The sequence below is a fragment of the Colletotrichum higginsianum genome, chromosome 3 (genome assembly GCF_001672515.1).
Source record: "Colletotrichum higginsianum IMI 349063 chromosome 3, whole genome shotgun sequence".
In the NCBI taxonomy this organism is placed as follows: Eukaryota; Fungi; Ascomycota; class Sordariomycetes; order Glomerellales; family Glomerellaceae; genus Colletotrichum; species Colletotrichum higginsianum.
The window spans coordinates 487,647-503,878 of NC_030956.1; the positions used below are offsets into that span (position 1 = coordinate 487,647).

The 16,232-nt window shown below is 57.4% G+C and overlaps 6 protein-coding genes across 6 annotated transcripts; 3 read left to right on the forward strand and 3 right to left on the reverse strand.

The window, feature by feature from the left end:
- Positions 1-247: 247 nt before the first annotated feature.
- Positions 248-881, reverse strand: CH63R_03694 (uncharacterized protein; the record flags this gene model as incomplete). Its single annotated transcript, XM_018298669.1, has 2 exons — positions 248-365; positions 445-881. The coding sequence occupies 2 exons, from the start codon at positions 879-881 to the stop codon at positions 248-250; spliced, it is 555 nt and encodes a 184-aa protein (XP_018159915.1).
- A 1,651-nt stretch (positions 882-2,532) lies between these two features.
- CH63R_03695 (TfdA family Taurine catabolism dioxygenase TauD) lies at positions 2,533-3,838 on the forward strand (the record flags this gene model as incomplete). The annotated part of the gene is made up of 3 exons (XM_018298670.1): positions 2,533-2,821; positions 2,881-3,216; positions 3,276-3,838. The coding sequence occupies 3 exons, from the start codon at positions 2,533-2,535 to the stop codon at positions 3,836-3,838; spliced, it is 1,188 nt and encodes a 395-aa protein (XP_018159916.1).
- Positions 3,839-6,821: 2,983 nt separating this feature from the next.
- CH63R_03696 (Integral membrane protein) lies at positions 6,822-8,423 on the forward strand (the record flags this gene model as incomplete). The annotated part of the gene is made up of 3 exons (XM_018298671.1): positions 6,822-7,170; positions 7,279-7,723; positions 7,853-8,423. 3 exons carry the CDS (start codon positions 6,822-6,824, stop codon positions 8,421-8,423), a joined length of 1,365 nt encoding a protein of 454 aa, XP_018159917.1.
- Positions 8,424-8,984: 561 nt separating this feature from the next.
- On the reverse strand, positions 8,985-10,336 carry CH63R_03697 (DEAD/DEAH box helicase; the record flags this gene model as incomplete). The annotated part of the gene is made up of 3 exons (XM_018298672.1): positions 8,985-9,043; positions 9,067-10,140; positions 10,231-10,336. The coding sequence occupies 3 exons, from the start codon at positions 10,334-10,336 to the stop codon at positions 8,985-8,987; spliced, it is 1,239 nt and encodes a 412-aa protein (XP_018159918.1).
- A 448-nt stretch (positions 10,337-10,784) lies between these two features.
- CH63R_03698 (Splicing factor 3a) lies at positions 10,785-12,335 on the forward strand (the record flags this gene model as incomplete). Its single annotated transcript, XM_018298673.1, has 1 exon — positions 10,785-12,335. The coding sequence occupies one exon, from the start codon at positions 10,785-10,787 to the stop codon at positions 12,333-12,335; it is 1,551 nt and encodes a 516-aa protein (XP_018159919.1).
- Positions 12,336-13,376: 1,041 nt separating this feature from the next.
- On the reverse strand, positions 13,377-14,384 carry CH63R_03699 (Serine/threonine protein kinase; the record flags this gene model as incomplete). Its single annotated transcript, XM_018298674.1, has 2 exons — positions 13,377-14,199; positions 14,260-14,384. The coding sequence occupies 2 exons, from the start codon at positions 14,382-14,384 to the stop codon at positions 13,377-13,379; spliced, it is 948 nt and encodes a 315-aa protein (XP_018159920.1).
- Between the last annotated feature and the right edge of the window lie 1,848 nt (positions 14,385-16,232).

The window sequence follows — 16,232 nt, forward strand, 5'->3', positions numbered from 1 at the left end:
CTCTCAAACTGTTTCGCATTGACACGAATGTTCTTCATCATTTTCTTTTGTCAATCCTCACTTCTTTCTGTGTGGATGGGCCCTACCGTACTATTTTTTGGCGGGCGACATCGCGACATTTTCCAGTGTGAAGAGACCCGAAAACTCAGTATGTTCTTGACTTGATTATCTCGCTAAAATCAATCCGTCTATCGATCGCATAGATGAAAAAAAGAAAGAAAAACCCCCCGAGTCGACCTCATCACTCTCAAACATCCCGGTTATCCTCTCTCCACGATCTCTGCCCAGACCCGCCATCCACATCCACACCCGCGCTGCGTGCCTCCTTGATCGCATCTCTCGCCTCTTGCTGCTCCTTTTTCTTTCTGTTATCTTGTCAGCATCCGTCGCAGGTCCCAATTCTTTCTCTCAAAGCGGGAGCCTCAAGGCCCCAAGAAGACTTACGTCTCAAGCCCGCTCGCGAAATCGTCATCGTGAACCTCCTGTCCCGGCGCCGTCTGCGTCCCGTTCTTCCTCTCGACCGCGTCCGCGACCTTTCCTTCGGCGAGCGTTTCCATCTGCTCCGCCTCGACGTTGGGGTTCTCCGGACCGTCCTGAGGCGCGTCTCTGGAGACGTACGCCGTGTTCTCGCGCTCCGTTGCGTCCGCGGGGCCCGAGGAGCGCACGCCGGCGCCCAGCGAGCTCGGCACCGCGTCGTCGGCGGACCGGGCCTGCGAGCGCGGGAAGGGGGTGCGGCCTTGCGCAACGTCGCGCGCCGTGGTCTCGTCTTGCTGGACGTGAGAAGAGGCCGCGGCGTTCTCGGCGGGGTTGCGGGTTGTTGTGTTCGAAGCCGTGGTGTAGGCTTCCGCCTTGGGGGGCTGGGAGGGCATGGACGAAGACATTGCGTGCGTGATGGATAGTCAGTGAGTTGAGGTGATTTCGTAAAGTCTAGGGTGTCGATGTTCTTTCTGAGTGCAGTGAGTCAAACATCCGCAGCATCAATGGCCAGGTCGCACAGTAAACTCATGCTGGAGCTCCAATGATATCAGTGACAGTTCGATGACGTCGGTGGGCGGGCGACCGTGGATCGATGCTTGTTCCGCCGATGACAAGGCGAAAGCACTGGCCCGATTTCCAACATCTCCGTCATAGGAAATCCGCAATCGAATTTTGCTTTATCGCTATTTGTGGTCATGGATTGTTGTAATACAGATTGATTGCGATTGATTGCGATTGATTCCATCCCAGGCTGTTTGTCGCCCTGTTGCTGGTTGTGTAGCCAACATTTCAACTGGGCTGCTATCTGAATCGTGATTTTGACATCCGACCTTGGCCATTGGCCATGGTTGAAAAGCACCGGCTATGAGAAACCAACTGGGCGATATCCCAGCCCTCATGCATCGAATCAGTGAGCGCTGGTTTTGCGCCATTCCGACAGTGATGGTCGCATGCCGCATGCCGGCCGCGCCGGCATGCTCGGGGACCCGCTCGGCAGCCGGCTCCGGTCATCGGTCACTGGTCCTCCGTCCACCCACCCGGTTTGCACGCAAGGCGAATCATTCGCCAGGCCACGGATGCCACACGCTGCCGATATAAGAACCGGTGGACTCAGCAGCCCAGCTTCTGGTTCGGCGACTTCGTAGAACAGCTCGGCCTATCAAGCACACCGACTAAGCTGCGCATGAACGACCGACTTCGATTGAGAGGAGACACTGCTTCCCGAGACGCGTTTTGCGAAGAGTACCACATCATTCTCCCCGGCTCTCAAAGTGGCTTGAACAGCCGCCAACTATGACTCTCTTTCTTCTACAACTGTGGTACATACATCTTCTTGAAAGCCCTCCGCACCAGCGTCGAGGTGTGCAACGTCCTTGGAGTTCAACATGTTGGCCTTCCGTGGATGACGGTCATTGGTCATAGCAGTCCGTAAGCACATCGTCCCATTTCGTTTGAATTCGTCCGAACGTTCCTCCCTGCGATGCGATGCGATATCCGCTCGTCGGGATTGGATCACCAGCGCGGGGTTACCCCCCTCCCCGCTCGCGATCGATACCAAAATTGCATCACCACCCTATGCCACAACGCTGCATCCCATCTTATCCTCGAGGCGCTGCCTGTTCTCTCCGTCGCTCATCCATGCCCCATTGGCCGCCCCCGCGTGTCGATACACCGGCCAAGACAAACTAACATAGGCGGGATGAAGGTGACACGGCTCCGATTCGGCGTCGACGTGTGCCGCCGAGTACCGGCGAGCAACGTTTGGCCTCATGTCGATGTGCGCCTGTCTCTTTCATGCTAGTTCTGTGTGCACGAGATTACTGGCGATTGGTTCCCTGAAACTACCGCTTTCCTATTGCAGAATCTGAGTTGCAAATCGCGTGATATCACGTAAACTTTCGCCTCGACGGCCCGTCGCTCGCGGTCTGAAGTGGTGTACAGTCATGGCAAAATGGGTGTATAAGACACGAACAGACCCCTCTGCCGCCATGTCGCAGAAACATCTCTAGTGTGAGTGCGAGAATTGATACGTGACGCTTCTTAAAAACCAGCAAAATGTCCCCATCAGCAACAGAAGCCGCAGCGGCCAAGGTCGAGGACATCAAGGCGAAGGTACTGCCAGCGAAGGAATCGCAACCCGCTTCTGGACTCTCGGCCCAGGAAGAGGAGCTTCCCGAAGTCCGGACAGGCCACAAGGAGCCTCTCAAGAAGAGCGGCGTCCTCGACCAGTTCGAGCATTTCGACGTGACGCCCATCATCGGCCGCGAGTACCCGACCGTCGATCTTAAGGAGCTCCTCAGAGCACCGAACTCTGACGACCTCATCCGCGACCTGGCAATCACTAGTGAGCCCCCGTCTCCGCCGGAGAGAGAGAAAGAACACATATCTAACAAAAGCCCCAAGTCTCGCAACGCGGCGTCGTGTTCTTCCGCAAGCAGGACAACATCGACAATGACCTGCAGAAGGAACTCGTCCAGCGCCTGGGCGAGCTCTCGGGGAAGCCCTCGACCTCGAAGCTCCACATCCACCCCGTCAACAACTCCGCGAGGGGCGACACCAAGGACGATGCGATCAGCGTCATCTCGTCGGCGCAGGCCAAGAAGCTGGACTTGCACCGCTTCCTGAACTACACCAAGAAGCAGACGCAAAAGACGCAGTGGCACTCGGACATCACCTTCGAGCCCGTCCCGAGCGACTACGCTCTGCTGCGTCTGACCCAGCTGCCCAAGACGGGAGGAGGTTGGTTTTTCCCCGGCTATCGCCCTCGCATCAACCGCCGACGCTGACAATGCCCACAGACACCCTCTGGGCCTCGGGCTACGAGGTGTACGACCGGATATCGAAGCCGCTCCAACGGTTCCTCGACACCCTGACCGCGACGTACGCGCAGCCCGGCTTCAACGCCGCGGCGGAGAAGAACGGCTTCAAGCTCTTCACCGAGGCGCGCGGCGCCCCCGAGAACGTCGGCGAGCTCCTCGAGGCCGTCCACCCGGTCGTCCGCACCAACCCGGTGACCGGGTGGAGGAGCATCTTCGCCGCGGGCCACCACGTGTCGCGGATCAACGGGCTGTCGGACGAGGAGTCGCGGCACTTCCTCGACTGGTTCGTGCAGCTCATCGTCGAGAACCACGACCTGCAGGTGCGGTACCGCTGGCAGAACGAGAACGACGTGGCCATCTGGGACAACCGCTCCGTGTACCACGCCGCCACGCCGGACTACGTGACCGAGGGCCTCGGCGAGAGGAAGGGCTCGCGCTCCGTGAGCCTGGGCGAGAGGCCATACTTTGACCCCCAGAGTCTCAGCAGGCGGGAGGCCTTGCGGGCTGAGGCCATTGTCAGCCTGAAGTCCGACTCGAGTTGAAAGGGGGGGGGAGAGGGTGTGAATACGGTCTGGGTCTCGCAAAAGCTCGCCGGGGCCCATGGAGAGGGGATGGGCTAGGTCGGTAAACCGCCGCTGTTTCTTAGTGGTGGAGGATTGTTCTCGTCAGTCGATCAATCAAGGAGCATGTTCCCGGCGCAAACGAGCCCATCCCCCCGTAGCATGCGCTCTTGTCCAGGATGCCCATCCGATGTTCGCTATAATTTGCCTGTGTCACGTAGATGATCCAGAACGTAAGCTTGGGCCGGAGACAGTATGAAGTTGTGAGCTAGTTCACTCCGTGGTCAAACACCCTATTCCGGTTCCTGCTAGAGTTTAGAGCCATCTCGTGACCACTACACAAGTCAGGTCAAACAGCCACACGCCTATACTCTGATACCCAAGAAGCGATAGCCAGAAGGTCCGTCAAAACCACGTGGTCGGCTGGGTTTCCTGGTGCTGTAATTGGCATGGTTCCGATGAGGGCAACTTGGACTATGCCAACAGTGCCGTGTTTTTTGGGGCCTCTCGTTGGAGGTTGGGCATGGCGAGTGAGTCGGCATCAAGTAACTCGATCGAGACAATTCTAAGCCAGTGAAGACTGTTGGAATGGTGGCGTCCGGCACACGTCCTTGGCTGTTTGACTGTTTGACTGTTTGACTGTGGATGCAGAGAAAGTGGCCGTGGCTGATGGCGTCCGGACCCTGAACCTGCGGCGAGGTTCGAGGCTGTGCTTCGGGAAGAACAAAACAAGAATCATTGGGAACACGATTCAACCTCCGTTCTAAGCGAAGGGGAAAAAGGAAAAATACTCCGAACCCAACGGTGCGTGAGTCAGTGAGTGCGGCCTACCGCTCTCGTGTCAAGCGTGGACAACCCAAGTAAGCTAGACAAAGTGGCCTCAGATAATAGAGCCACTTCCCGCCGCGAGCGAGAGGCTTCGAGGGTGCCTGGGCTTCTGAGAATGAGGGAGAGCCCCGGCGGGAGCAGCGTGTAAGAGCTTCATCAACTTCCTGCGACTGGCGTGTGAGGTCCCGTCTGGGACGTGGAGGCACTGAGCCCCTTGCGCCCTGTTGACCGGCCGGCAGTCGGACATGCATGGGTCGGCGGCCACTAAAGAGAGTTTTATCGTTAGCCAGGATAGCCGAGTCTGGCCAAGCTGGAATGCCGCGAGAGTTCTGGAGAAAGGATCTGGATGCTTCGGATGGCATGAGGACGAGCGCCAGTTCACCGTGGTTAAGCTCAGAGACGATCCGATGAGACGGCGCAGGCTGTGTTGACGTCGCGGCCACTGACCGGGAGTGTACGAGCTGAGAAGTCGGTGAGTCGTCCGTCCCTGATGTTGAAGACAGAAACCAGATTTATGGAGGCTCAGAATGAAAGACGCCGTGTTCGGGGCATGCTCTTCGGGACGGACAACGGGCTGGCCGCGGGAGGGGAGCTTTCAACTCGTCGTTCCTCAACGCCTCACCCGGAACCGCGCTCTCAGGTGTTGCCTCAAACTCACTCACACTCACTCGTTCGGTTTCTTCCTCTCCGTCCACTAGGAGCCGTCAAGCCTGCCAGATGGACGGAAATCTGCCAAGAGTCTTGACTCCTACCTGTCGGAACCTGTGAATCGCAGGGCGGGGACTGAAACGCCCAACAACCCGACGGGGCCGTTGTCATCCCCGGGCTTTGCCTATTTATTCTCCGACTGCCTTTCAGACATGGCCCGAGAGAGGCCCGGGCAGGCCGGCAAAGCGGCCCCATGCCTGCACCGCTCTGCTGATCATAGCCTTGGCATCGACCCAACTGAGTGGGATACTCCGCGGGGCCGATCTGCTTCAAGTGTGTGTCCATCTGTCCGTCTCCCAAGGGCCAGCACGCCACGATGAAGGCGGGTAACAGAGTTTCTGTCAAGGTGGGTTGGCAAGACTGTCAGTGTTAGACCTCGGAGCGTCCTGGCGAGACCGTTCTACGCATCACTCAGCTTGTCTGCCGTGAGAATACCACCAGTGAAATGGTGCACCTAAGCACACGTTCCCAATGGCCACAACAGCGATCCAACACCGAGCAACACTTTGTTTGCCCCTGAAGCGGCGTAACCCATCGCACCAATCATGCTGCCAGACTGAGCCGCGTCTTTCTCATCATAACCTGGGGAGGGGATGGCGCTGGAAATCACAAACATGTAACGCAAGCGGCACGGAGCCTGTCCCCTGCCCGACACGAGATCCAGACCTCTCTCCCTCCCTCCCTCTATCTCTCTCTCTCTCTCTCACCCACTCGACCCGCCGAGCCTGACCAAACCCACCGCCGTCCATCCGACCATTCAACCATCCAACAGGATCTCCTGCCGAAATCTGGGGGGTTTGCGTTTTGCGAGTCTGCAGAGGTAGACATGGGTTCCTGCACCCGTCACAGATCCTGGCTATCTATCCCACCACCCCCATGGCCTTTACCCCTGATCCGTCGTTATGTGTGCGACAACATCGCGGCTACCCTTGACTTCTCTCTTCTGTTGTCTCCGAACAACAAGGGGGCAGGCGGTACACTGCCACGGCGTTCCCAAACGCCCAGGTGGTTTAAGATCGAGTGACCCGCCCACCCCTCTTCAGGTTGTATCTTTCCTCTCTTTCACCATCTCCATCTTTTTTCCCTCTCGTTCCTCCCGTTTCTTTTTTTGTCCTTCGACGTCCGACAACAACGACGACACTAATAACAGTATCATGAGCTAGAACTCGTCTTGATCGACGTCTAGTTCGGTTGCGAGCCACTGGTGGCATACGTTTACTCGTCTCGAAAGAGACACAACTATCATCGTTGATCGTTCTCGTTGCCCGAAAACGAACCGCACAAGTCATCTCCACGCACCAACATCGCCAACTCGAGAACAGTCTTCAGCATAGACAGTCAAACGAATAATGGCCTCACGATACATGACAATCTTTGACTGAAGCCCACCTCAACCAACCCAATCATTCAACCGATCATTCAACCCGAGATGCCGCCCCCCGGCCTCAACGCCGGCACCGGCATCGGGGCAGCTCCACTCCTCGTCCTCCGCTCCGTCACCTCTGACCCCGCCGCTGATGCTGCCGCCGCCACGACCGGCGGCAAAAACACCGCAATCCCGCCGTGGCTCGGCCTCCTCCCGCGACCCCAGGATCCGAACGAGCGGAACAGCATCTCCGTCGTGCCCGTCGCCGTGCTCTCCGCTGTCGTCGCCGCCGCCTTCGTCTGCATGCGCCTCTACACCCGCGTCCGCATCCTGCGCTCCGTGAAGTGGGAAGACTGGATCATCCTCGCGTCCCTCATGTTCGCCATCTGCACGAGCGCCGGCATGATCACACGTATGTTTGTTTCTTCCTCCTTTCTGTGGCGTATTGCTTCTTCCTCCTTTCCTACACCGTCGTGCCAATGTGCGAGGCCAAGGGTACTTACTGACTTGCCGCCTCCAGAACTCAACTTCGGCCTCGGCGAACACCTTTACTACGCCTGGCCCTCCTTCTCCTCCTACATCCAGACGGGCATCTTCACAAACATCTTCTACTCCGTCAGCATCACCCTGACAAAGATCTCCATCCTACTCCTCTACATCCGCGTCCTCACCTACGACCTCGCCCGCCTGCTCGCCAAGATCCTGCTTGCCGTCGTCATCGTCTCCCACGCCTGGATCATCGTTAGCATCCTCACGACCTGCGTTCCCCTCCAGGCCAGCTGGCGCTGGGACCCCATCGACCCGCCGGTGTATTGCCACCCGCCCCCCGTCTTCTGGGGCAACGTGTGCCTGCACCTGGCCACCGACTTTCTCATCTTCCTCCTGCCGCTGCCCATCATCTCCTCCATGCGCCTCCCGCGCCGGCAGAAGACGGGGCTGTATTTTGTCTTCTGCCTCGCGTTTCTGTAAGTTACGCCCACGATCCGACCTCGTCTCTTCTTTCCTTCGTGAAGCCGGACCAGAAGGCTAACAGGCATAACCCGCGAAAGCGTCTGCGCCATCTCTATACTCCGGCTTGTCCGCATCTTTCATAGAGACCAGACCCCCGAGCAGGTCATGGACGTGACCTGGTCCGCCGTCAGCATCGCCAACCTCACCTGCGTCGAGGTCCACGCCGCCATCGTCACTGCTTGTCTCCCGACCCTGAAGCCCCTGCTCTGCCGCCTCTGCCCCTGGTTCTTCATCTCCCCCGCAAGCGGTCGCAAAGGCTCCTCGTCTTCCTCCTCGTCCTCTACCACCCATGCCGCCGCACGAGGCGACTGGGAAAAGAACTTCTCCAACGGTGAGGCTGAGGCGCACTACCAACGGCCCCCCAGCATCGGGACGAAACGCAGCCGCCCGCGGGTCCAGCGCGACACCTTTGCGAGCCTGTTTGACTTCAGGTACACGCTGCCGACGGCGGACGTCGAGAGCCGCCGGGACGGGGAGTTCCACTTGGCTGAGGCCAACACCGGCGCGCCGGTGCAGTGGCCGTCGACGATGGTGTTCAAGTCGAGGTTGCAGGTGCCACAAGGGGCGAAGACCCGTGGCTCAATGCCGAGACACGAGCAAAACCATCAGTTTGTCGGACGGCTGGGCCCTCCGATTTTCGAGGACCGAGTATAATGAAGCAAGCACATACATGCACATCGGAAGAAGGGGTGTTTGAGGGGTTCCGTATTTGACAGCGAAAAGTGTTTAGTTAGCAGACAAATAGTCACGTGAACAGCGCGGACAACGCGAAGCAACAGAGAGCTTTCGGGCTCCAGATTTTACCAGGGAATGTGTGCTTGCATGGTGTTGGGAGCGGCAAGAGGGGCGATGGAGGGTATCATGCGTTTGTATACCCATTCAGCGCAAAGTGCAGCTGTTCATAGTACTACGAATAATGACATTGTGCGCCTAGAAATCAACGATCCAGTTGTTCGTTTTGACGCCTGCCGGTCACTCGTGAAGTTGTGAGTTTTGTTTTTGGTTGACAATCTTGTATGCATCTTTCAGAAGCGGTTAGCATAATGGCATTTTAAGCAAAACGGATCATGAAGTGTTCACCTGCTTCCAACTCGAGCCCCCTTCCTCCGCTTCTTCATGGCTTGACGGCTTTCTCGTCAGCCTTTTCGTCATGACCCTCGGCTTCTGCTGAAGCGAAGGTATCAGAAACTTGTTGGGTTCATCTCAGCCACAAGCTTAAGAGATGAGATCGGCCACGTTCATGGGCATCTCATCGATCTGGGTCGAGTAGTATACTGCAAGTCCGGGATTAGCTTACCAGTCTCGGCTTCGGATTCGGGAAGATACTCACACTCAATGTCGCGCAAGATACGGACATCCTCGCTGGTAACGAAGTTGATGGCGACACCCTTGCGTCCAAAGCGACCGCTTCGGCCGATGCGGTGGATATAGTTTTCACGGTTGCTCGGCAGGTCGTAGTTGATGACCAGACTGACCTGCTGCACATCGATACCGCGCGCCCACACATCGGTCGAGATGAGCACACGGCTGTTGCCCTGGCGGAAATCCTGCATAATGCTGTCACGCTCCTTCTGCGGCATGTCGCCGTGCATGCTGCTGACGGTGAAGTTGGCCTCGCGCATCTTGTCCGTCAGCCAGTCGACCTTCCTCCGCGTGTTGCAGAAGATGACGGCCTGCGTGATGGTCAGGGTGTCGTAGAGATCGCACAGGGTATCGAACTTCCAGTCCTCCTTCTCGACGGCGATAAAGTATTGCTTGAGTCCCTCGAGCGTCAGTTCGTCACGCTTGACGAGGATGCGCACGGGGTCCGTCATGAACTTGGTCGTCATGTCGAGCACGTCGTACGGCAGCGTAGCACTGACAACGACGACCTGCGTCGCGGGCGGCAGGTATCGGTAAACGTCGTAGATCTGCTCACGGAATCCGCGGTTGAGGAGCTCGTCGGCCTCATCGAGGACGAGCATCTTGATGTGGCGCGTGCGCAAGTGACGGCGGCGGATCATGTCGGCGACACGTCCCGGAGTTCCCGAGACGATGTGCTGGCCGTAGTCAAGCTTGCGGATGTCCTCGCCAACGTTGGTGCCTCCAATGCAGGCGTGACATTGGACGTTCATGTAGTCGCCGAGGGCCATGACGACGGACTGGATCTGGGTCGCAAGTTCGCGGGTCGGGGAGAGGACGAGAGCCTGGGTCTCGCGCACCGCCGTGTCGATAACCTGGAGCATGCTGATCGAGAAGGTCGCCGTCTTACCCGTACCGGACTGGGCCTGGGCAATGGTGTCGCGGCCCTTGCAGACCTGGACGATGGCGCGGGACTGGACGGCCGAAGGGGATTCGTAGCCATAAGCGTAGATGCCGCGCAAGAGATTTTCTTTAGTGCGCTAGTCAGCATGCGATTCTCCAATGAAAAGAAACAGAGGGGTTTATAGAAAGTAGTGGTTTTGTACACAGCCTTACGTACCCTTGAGAGACATCGACTCGAAGGTCGGGTGAACCGTCACTTCCTTAGAGGTGGAGAACTCCATCCTCTCCTCAGCCTTACGGTCGATTCCGCTACCTTCCGCCATGATGATGATTTGTGTGGTGGTCCGGGATGATGTATGGTGGTGTTGATTGTCAAAATAGGAGGGGATAGTTCGCGATGATGTTCAATGGCGTCGCAGGGCGATTGATGCAGGCAAAGGCGAAATTTTAGAGGGGCGCCCGCTGAAGCTTCAATGGCTGCTGGCAGGAACAATGGACGAGCGAGCGGAGCGGAATATCCGGTGAGCCGGATGGTGGAAATCCAGCCCCGGTTTGCCACCGTGAGGTTTCTACAGTGCTCTACACAACCCCAAAACCGGAGCTAAAGCGACCTTATTCAGTGGGCCACTCAGCAATCAGCCATCGCGCTCGCTCCAGAAGGCTACCGACCTTGAATTTTCCCTCCAGAGCCTTGCGACGACCAACGACCCTCATCGACAACCCCCCCCCAAAAAACAACCGCCCGGCTCTACCCACGAAGCGCGCGCGACCATGGGCATAATCGAAGAGCAGCGCTACCTCCACGAGGACCTCGAGCGCCTCGAGCAGGGTATCGCCGACCGCATCAGCGAGGAACCAAAACACATTCGCGACCGCCTTAATCGCGACCATGAGATCGGCCAGCTGCTCGACCAGATCCAGACGCAGTCCGTCAAGCTCCTCGACATTTACCGCGACGCCGACGGCCAACGCTCGCGCGAGATCCAGAACATTGGAACCGGCGACCCCTTTGAGGAGTTCTACGGCCAACTCAAGGACGCCCGCGAGCACCACGCAAAGTATCCCAACGAGCAGGCCGAGAACTCGGAGGTGCGCTACCGCGTCAAGAAGCCCGACGATGGCGAGATCATGCCCTACATTGTCGACCGTCTCTTCACAGGCGAGGAGGGCTTTGGCCGCTTCTTCGACCTGCACACCTGCCACGAATCGTACCTCAACTTGCCCAACGTCAAGCGCCTATCGTATCTGCAGTACCTCGAGGTCTTTGACAACTTCAGCTCGGGCTACGGCGGCTTGAAGCGCGCCGAGAAGTTGACGGACCAGTACTTCAAGTACGTCGGCGAGCTGGCCGAGTACCTCGAGTCCTTCATGCGCCGCACGCGGCCGCTCGAGAACCTCGACAAGGTGTTCCTGGGCTTCGACAACGACTTCGAGACAGCCTGGGAGAAGGACGAGGTGGTCGGGTGGCAGAAGGAGGAGGGCACAAACGGCACGGCGCGGGAGCCCAGCACGGCCGACGCAGTGTGGTGCGACGACTGCGAGAGGGAATTCAAGAACGAAAACGTCTATCGGTCACACCTGACGGGCCGCAAGCATATCAAGGCCGCCGAGGCGAGGAAAGCGCGCCGCGATGAGGAGGGCGGCGACGGGGTGGACGGCAGCACCAACGGCAACAAAGTATCGGCGACGAGGCTCAAGGAGAGGGCGGTCGCCGAACGCGAGTACCGCGTCAAGCGGCTCGCGGCGGCCATGAGCACGGAGCGCGGCGACACGCGGGTCAACGTCGAGCGGCGCCAGGGCATGACGGAGCGCGAGCGTCAGCAGGAGCTCGAAAACATCCTGAACCTGTCGTACTCGGCACCCGGCGGCGGCGGCGGCATGCACGGCGGCGGGGCCGGCGACGGCGACGACGATGACGACGACGGCGAGGACGGTGAGGAGAAGATCTACAACCCGCTCAAGCTGCCGCTCGCGTGGGACGGCAAGCCCATCCCCTTCTGGCTGTACCGGCTGCACGGCCTCGGCGTGGAGTTCCCCTGCGAGATCTGCGGCAACTTCGTCTACATGGGCCGCCGGGCCTTTGACAAGCACTTCAACGAGGCTCGCCACGTGCACGGCCTGCGGTGCCTGGGCATCACCCACACGAGCCTGTTCCGCGACATCACGAGCATCGAGGAGGCCGTCAACCTGTGGGACAAGATCCAGCGCGAGGCCAAGAAGACCAAGGTCGACGAGGGCAGCGTCGTGCAGATGGAGGACGCCGACGGCAACGTCATGCCGGAGAAGGTCTACTACGATCTGCAGAAGCAGGGCTTGTTGTAAGGTGGCGGTGACGACGACGGCGGCGACGAGGACGAGGACGAGCGGAGCGTCGGGTGTATAGAACAAAATGTAATTCAACTTTGGGGGGGGCGTCTCTGAAGAAGAATAAGAGGAAGATGAGGAAGAAGAAGACAAAGAGAGAGACGGGGGGAAAAGGAGGAGGAGGAGGCCTTGTAAATGTAGACAAAATTTCCTTACCCTGCTACAGATAGGGGCCATGGGCAGAATAACCTCAAGACGTGGTCAGCTTTTCATCCGCAGAGCATCCATCCAACGTAGATTCATGTCTAACAATGGAAGACACAGCCTTGATCCTCTTTCGATCCGAGCCATTGGCATCGGATGGCAGCATGTCCCAATCGCATGAGCCAAGTTTCTGTCTACTTTTATCTCGTCATGAACATACATCATGGATTATGGGTTTCAGATATACGAACACCAGCCGTTGCAGAATTAATCAAAAACTAGATCATTGGCGGTAAAAGATCATTAGATCTGTGTATGGAACAGGTGTAGATGTAATAAAAGTCTGCGCCAATCTCTTGGAAAGGTTGCAGTAATTGCTTGGTATGGGCAGATATCTATGATCTGACCCAAGGTCTATGTCGTCTATCTCTTTGTACAGCACCACCGGTGTGTCTATGCTTTTTTTTTTCGCTCTCCAAAACAAATCGCTTGCCCTAAAATCCCTAACTTTTTTGTTCTTCCATTTCCGATATTTGATTCCGTTCGATCATGGTTTGCGGACCCAGAAACCCCCTTGATTGATTCCCGTTGAAACCCCAACTGTCCCCGCTGAAATTGACAATTACCCACCGACAATACTGTTCGGTGTATGATCAAAACAAAAGGGATGAACAGCCCGATGGCTGTCACCGTTTTCTTCCTCATTAAGTTCTACTAATATCATCCCCATGTTGTGTAACGAAGGTGTCCAATTATGGATACACCGTAGAAAGTAAGTCGCTGTTTACCCGTCTCTGGGTTTCTTCGCTTCGTCTTTAATTCGTGAAATGATCATTTGTCGATTGGCCGACAGTCTTAGTCCTCGAACAAGCCGGACATCTCTTCGAGGAGTTGGTCGGCCGAGGGACGCTCGGCGGCATCCATACGCATAATGCGGTTGATGAAATGGGAGGCGGTGCGGAAGTCGAGGGGTTCAACCTTGCGGCCAACAGTCAATGCCTTGGCTGCCATGGCCTTGCCGGGACGAGCCCGCTCAAGGTAGGTCTCGGGAATGGCTCCGAAACGGCGAGACTGCTGGCGGAGAACCTCAAAGACATAGCTTCGGTCGTGGTAGCGAGCGTTGGTGGGACGGAAGGGATTGTAGTCGCCGCCGTGAAGGAGGGCAATCATCATGGAACCAAAGGCCCAGATATCGCTAGCAGTTCCCCAGGGAACCTCCATGAGCACCTCGGGGCTCGTCCAGATGGGAGCACCAATCAAGAAGCCCTTGGTGGCAACGTCAGAATCAATCGAGTACGAGGCACCCAGGTCACCAATCTGAACGTCGGAGAAACGCAGATCGGGGTCGGCCTCGGAATCCGAAGCGTAGTTGACGAGGATATTATCAGGCTTGATGTCGGTGTGAACGTAGCCGTCCTTATGAAGGGTGGAGAGCCCCCGGAGGACGGCGCGGGCGACGAAGCGAATCTCGCGGTTGGTCAAGGGCTTCTTGATTGTCGCGTTCAGCAGGTGGTCGTCCATGTGGCGAAGAACAATCATGGGTGCGTCCTGCTGGATCTCATCGATGACGGGGCGGAGGAAAGGGTTGCCCTGAAACTTGCGGAGGACATTGTGCTCATTCTGAGCGCCGGAGATGCCTTGAACGCCCTTAACGATGGACTTGTTGCCCATTGGGTTTCTAAGCAAAAGTGTTAGTCAAATGGCGTCGTTGTGGCTATTGGCAAATGGCAAAACTCACGTAGCAATCCAGACGCCTTCACGGATCTTCTTCTGAATTGTGTAGCGGCTGGCATTTCCGAGTAGGATCTGGCCGATCTCAAGGGACGGGGTCCCGAAGGCGGAAGCAAGACCTCTGGGGATCATTGTGGTGATGTGTGTGTAGTACGCTGAGGAAGGACGTGCTCAAAAGGGTATGCGGGATGATAGTCTTCGGCGGTTCTTGTCGTCGAAGTTCACTTCTTCAAGTGACAGCTTGCAAGGGCTGTCTGAGAAGAAACAAGTCGATAACGGTCATTAGGTGAAGCAAGGCCCGATCGAAGTCGTGGAAGAAGCGGCTAACACGAGGTCTCCGTCATTCGGATAGTGTTTTTTGTGTAGATGAACTCGGTAGGTCTGATGGTGTGAAAAGGGTAGTTAGTTGTGAGTCTATCGATCGAGTCGAGTCGTCGAGGAGTTGGAATATTCTGGTGATGAGTTGGTTGTCAAAAGGGGGAGTGACAGAGTTCAAGCGAGTTGAGTCGGAGGAGCAACGCTTCTTTAACGTAGGGTCGGGTACTTTCTGGCGGTACCTTACAAAGCCAAGACAACCACCAAGGGCAGGCCGCAGGGCAGGGGCGTGGCGTGGCGTGGCGAGGGGTGTGGGTGTGGGAGAGTGGAAGGGGGGGTGTGGAATGGGAGTGGCATGCAGGGTGGAGGGGAGGCAAGCTTAGCAGCATTTGGCGTTCGGTTTGGCACTTTGCTTGGTGTGTGTGGCACACAGATCACCTCCCGCAGACGGCGACTCAGAAAGGAAGGACGAAGAGGACGAGAGCAAAGGGGAGAAAAGTCCAGACCTTGCTTGGCCTGATTGCAGCGGAATGCGCGAGCCGGTCCTTGGCAGACTCAAGGCTGGCAAACTGGCAGACTCGAGACCGACTGCGAGGAGCCGGGGGCGGCAGCGGTGGCGTGGCGGCGATAGTCGACGGCGATACGTACCTCGCTGAGAATCGAAGAAAAAGGGACGTACCTCGCACTATATGTGCAATCCCTCCGCCGCCACCGCGAGGGAGACATAGAGACACAGAGACACGGACAGGCGGAGTCACAGACGTACTGACTTACTGACTGGCTCGAAATAGCACTTCCAACACCTGCCACCGCTGCCACGGACTGCTGGGAAGTGCCGCGAGTCGAGCGTCCGGGCGGCGGTGAGGCAAATGAGTTTGCTCTACGCACCTACCTGTACACTGTAGTTTCAGTCAGTGAAGACAAGACGGAGAAGAGGGGAAGAGCCAAAGAGCTCGAGGGAACAGTCCAGTCAGTCACACCCGGGTTCAGACAGAATAATCAACAACCCCCCACTAGGAGAGGGGGAAAAAAGATTTTCAAGGTTTGGGCGGTTTTTTCTTTCCTTCTTTCTAGCGCAACTGCACCTTATCCTCCTACTTGGGCCACGCCCACGGGCACCTCGAGCAGTCGCCCAGGGTAAACGTGCATGGCCGAGAGGATCGGACTGTGTGAGATGGAGGGTGGCCCATCGGCCCATCGCCGTGCAGAGCGTGCAGCACCTGCAGCGGCCATGGCAGCGGTACGAATAGGCTGTGGTCTAGATCACCGGTCCGCGAACCTCATCGAAACCCGAGAACACAGTGTCCAAGAGACGCTGATGCAGAGAGAAGAACCACTGACCAGGCTTGGGAAGGAAGGTCAGCCGCCCATCACTACGAAGTGAGCCTCTAGTTTGCTCCAACGTGATCCAGCCTGCGCCAGTCGGTTCCATGATCAACCTTGGAGCCCTTGGGATCGACAAGGACGCACCGCAACTGGGCCAAGCCTATGGTAGGGGCCCCCCCTCCTCCGCCGGCCCAGGTACGCGCTCATCCACCCTCAAGCCTTCAAGCCTGGTTGGTTCACAGGAGCAGCAGGGCTTTTCACAAAGACACCCTCAGTGATTGTCAGCGAGTCCATGAGGTGGGTTGGTTGGTTGGTATGCTGCTTTCACAGACGGACGGG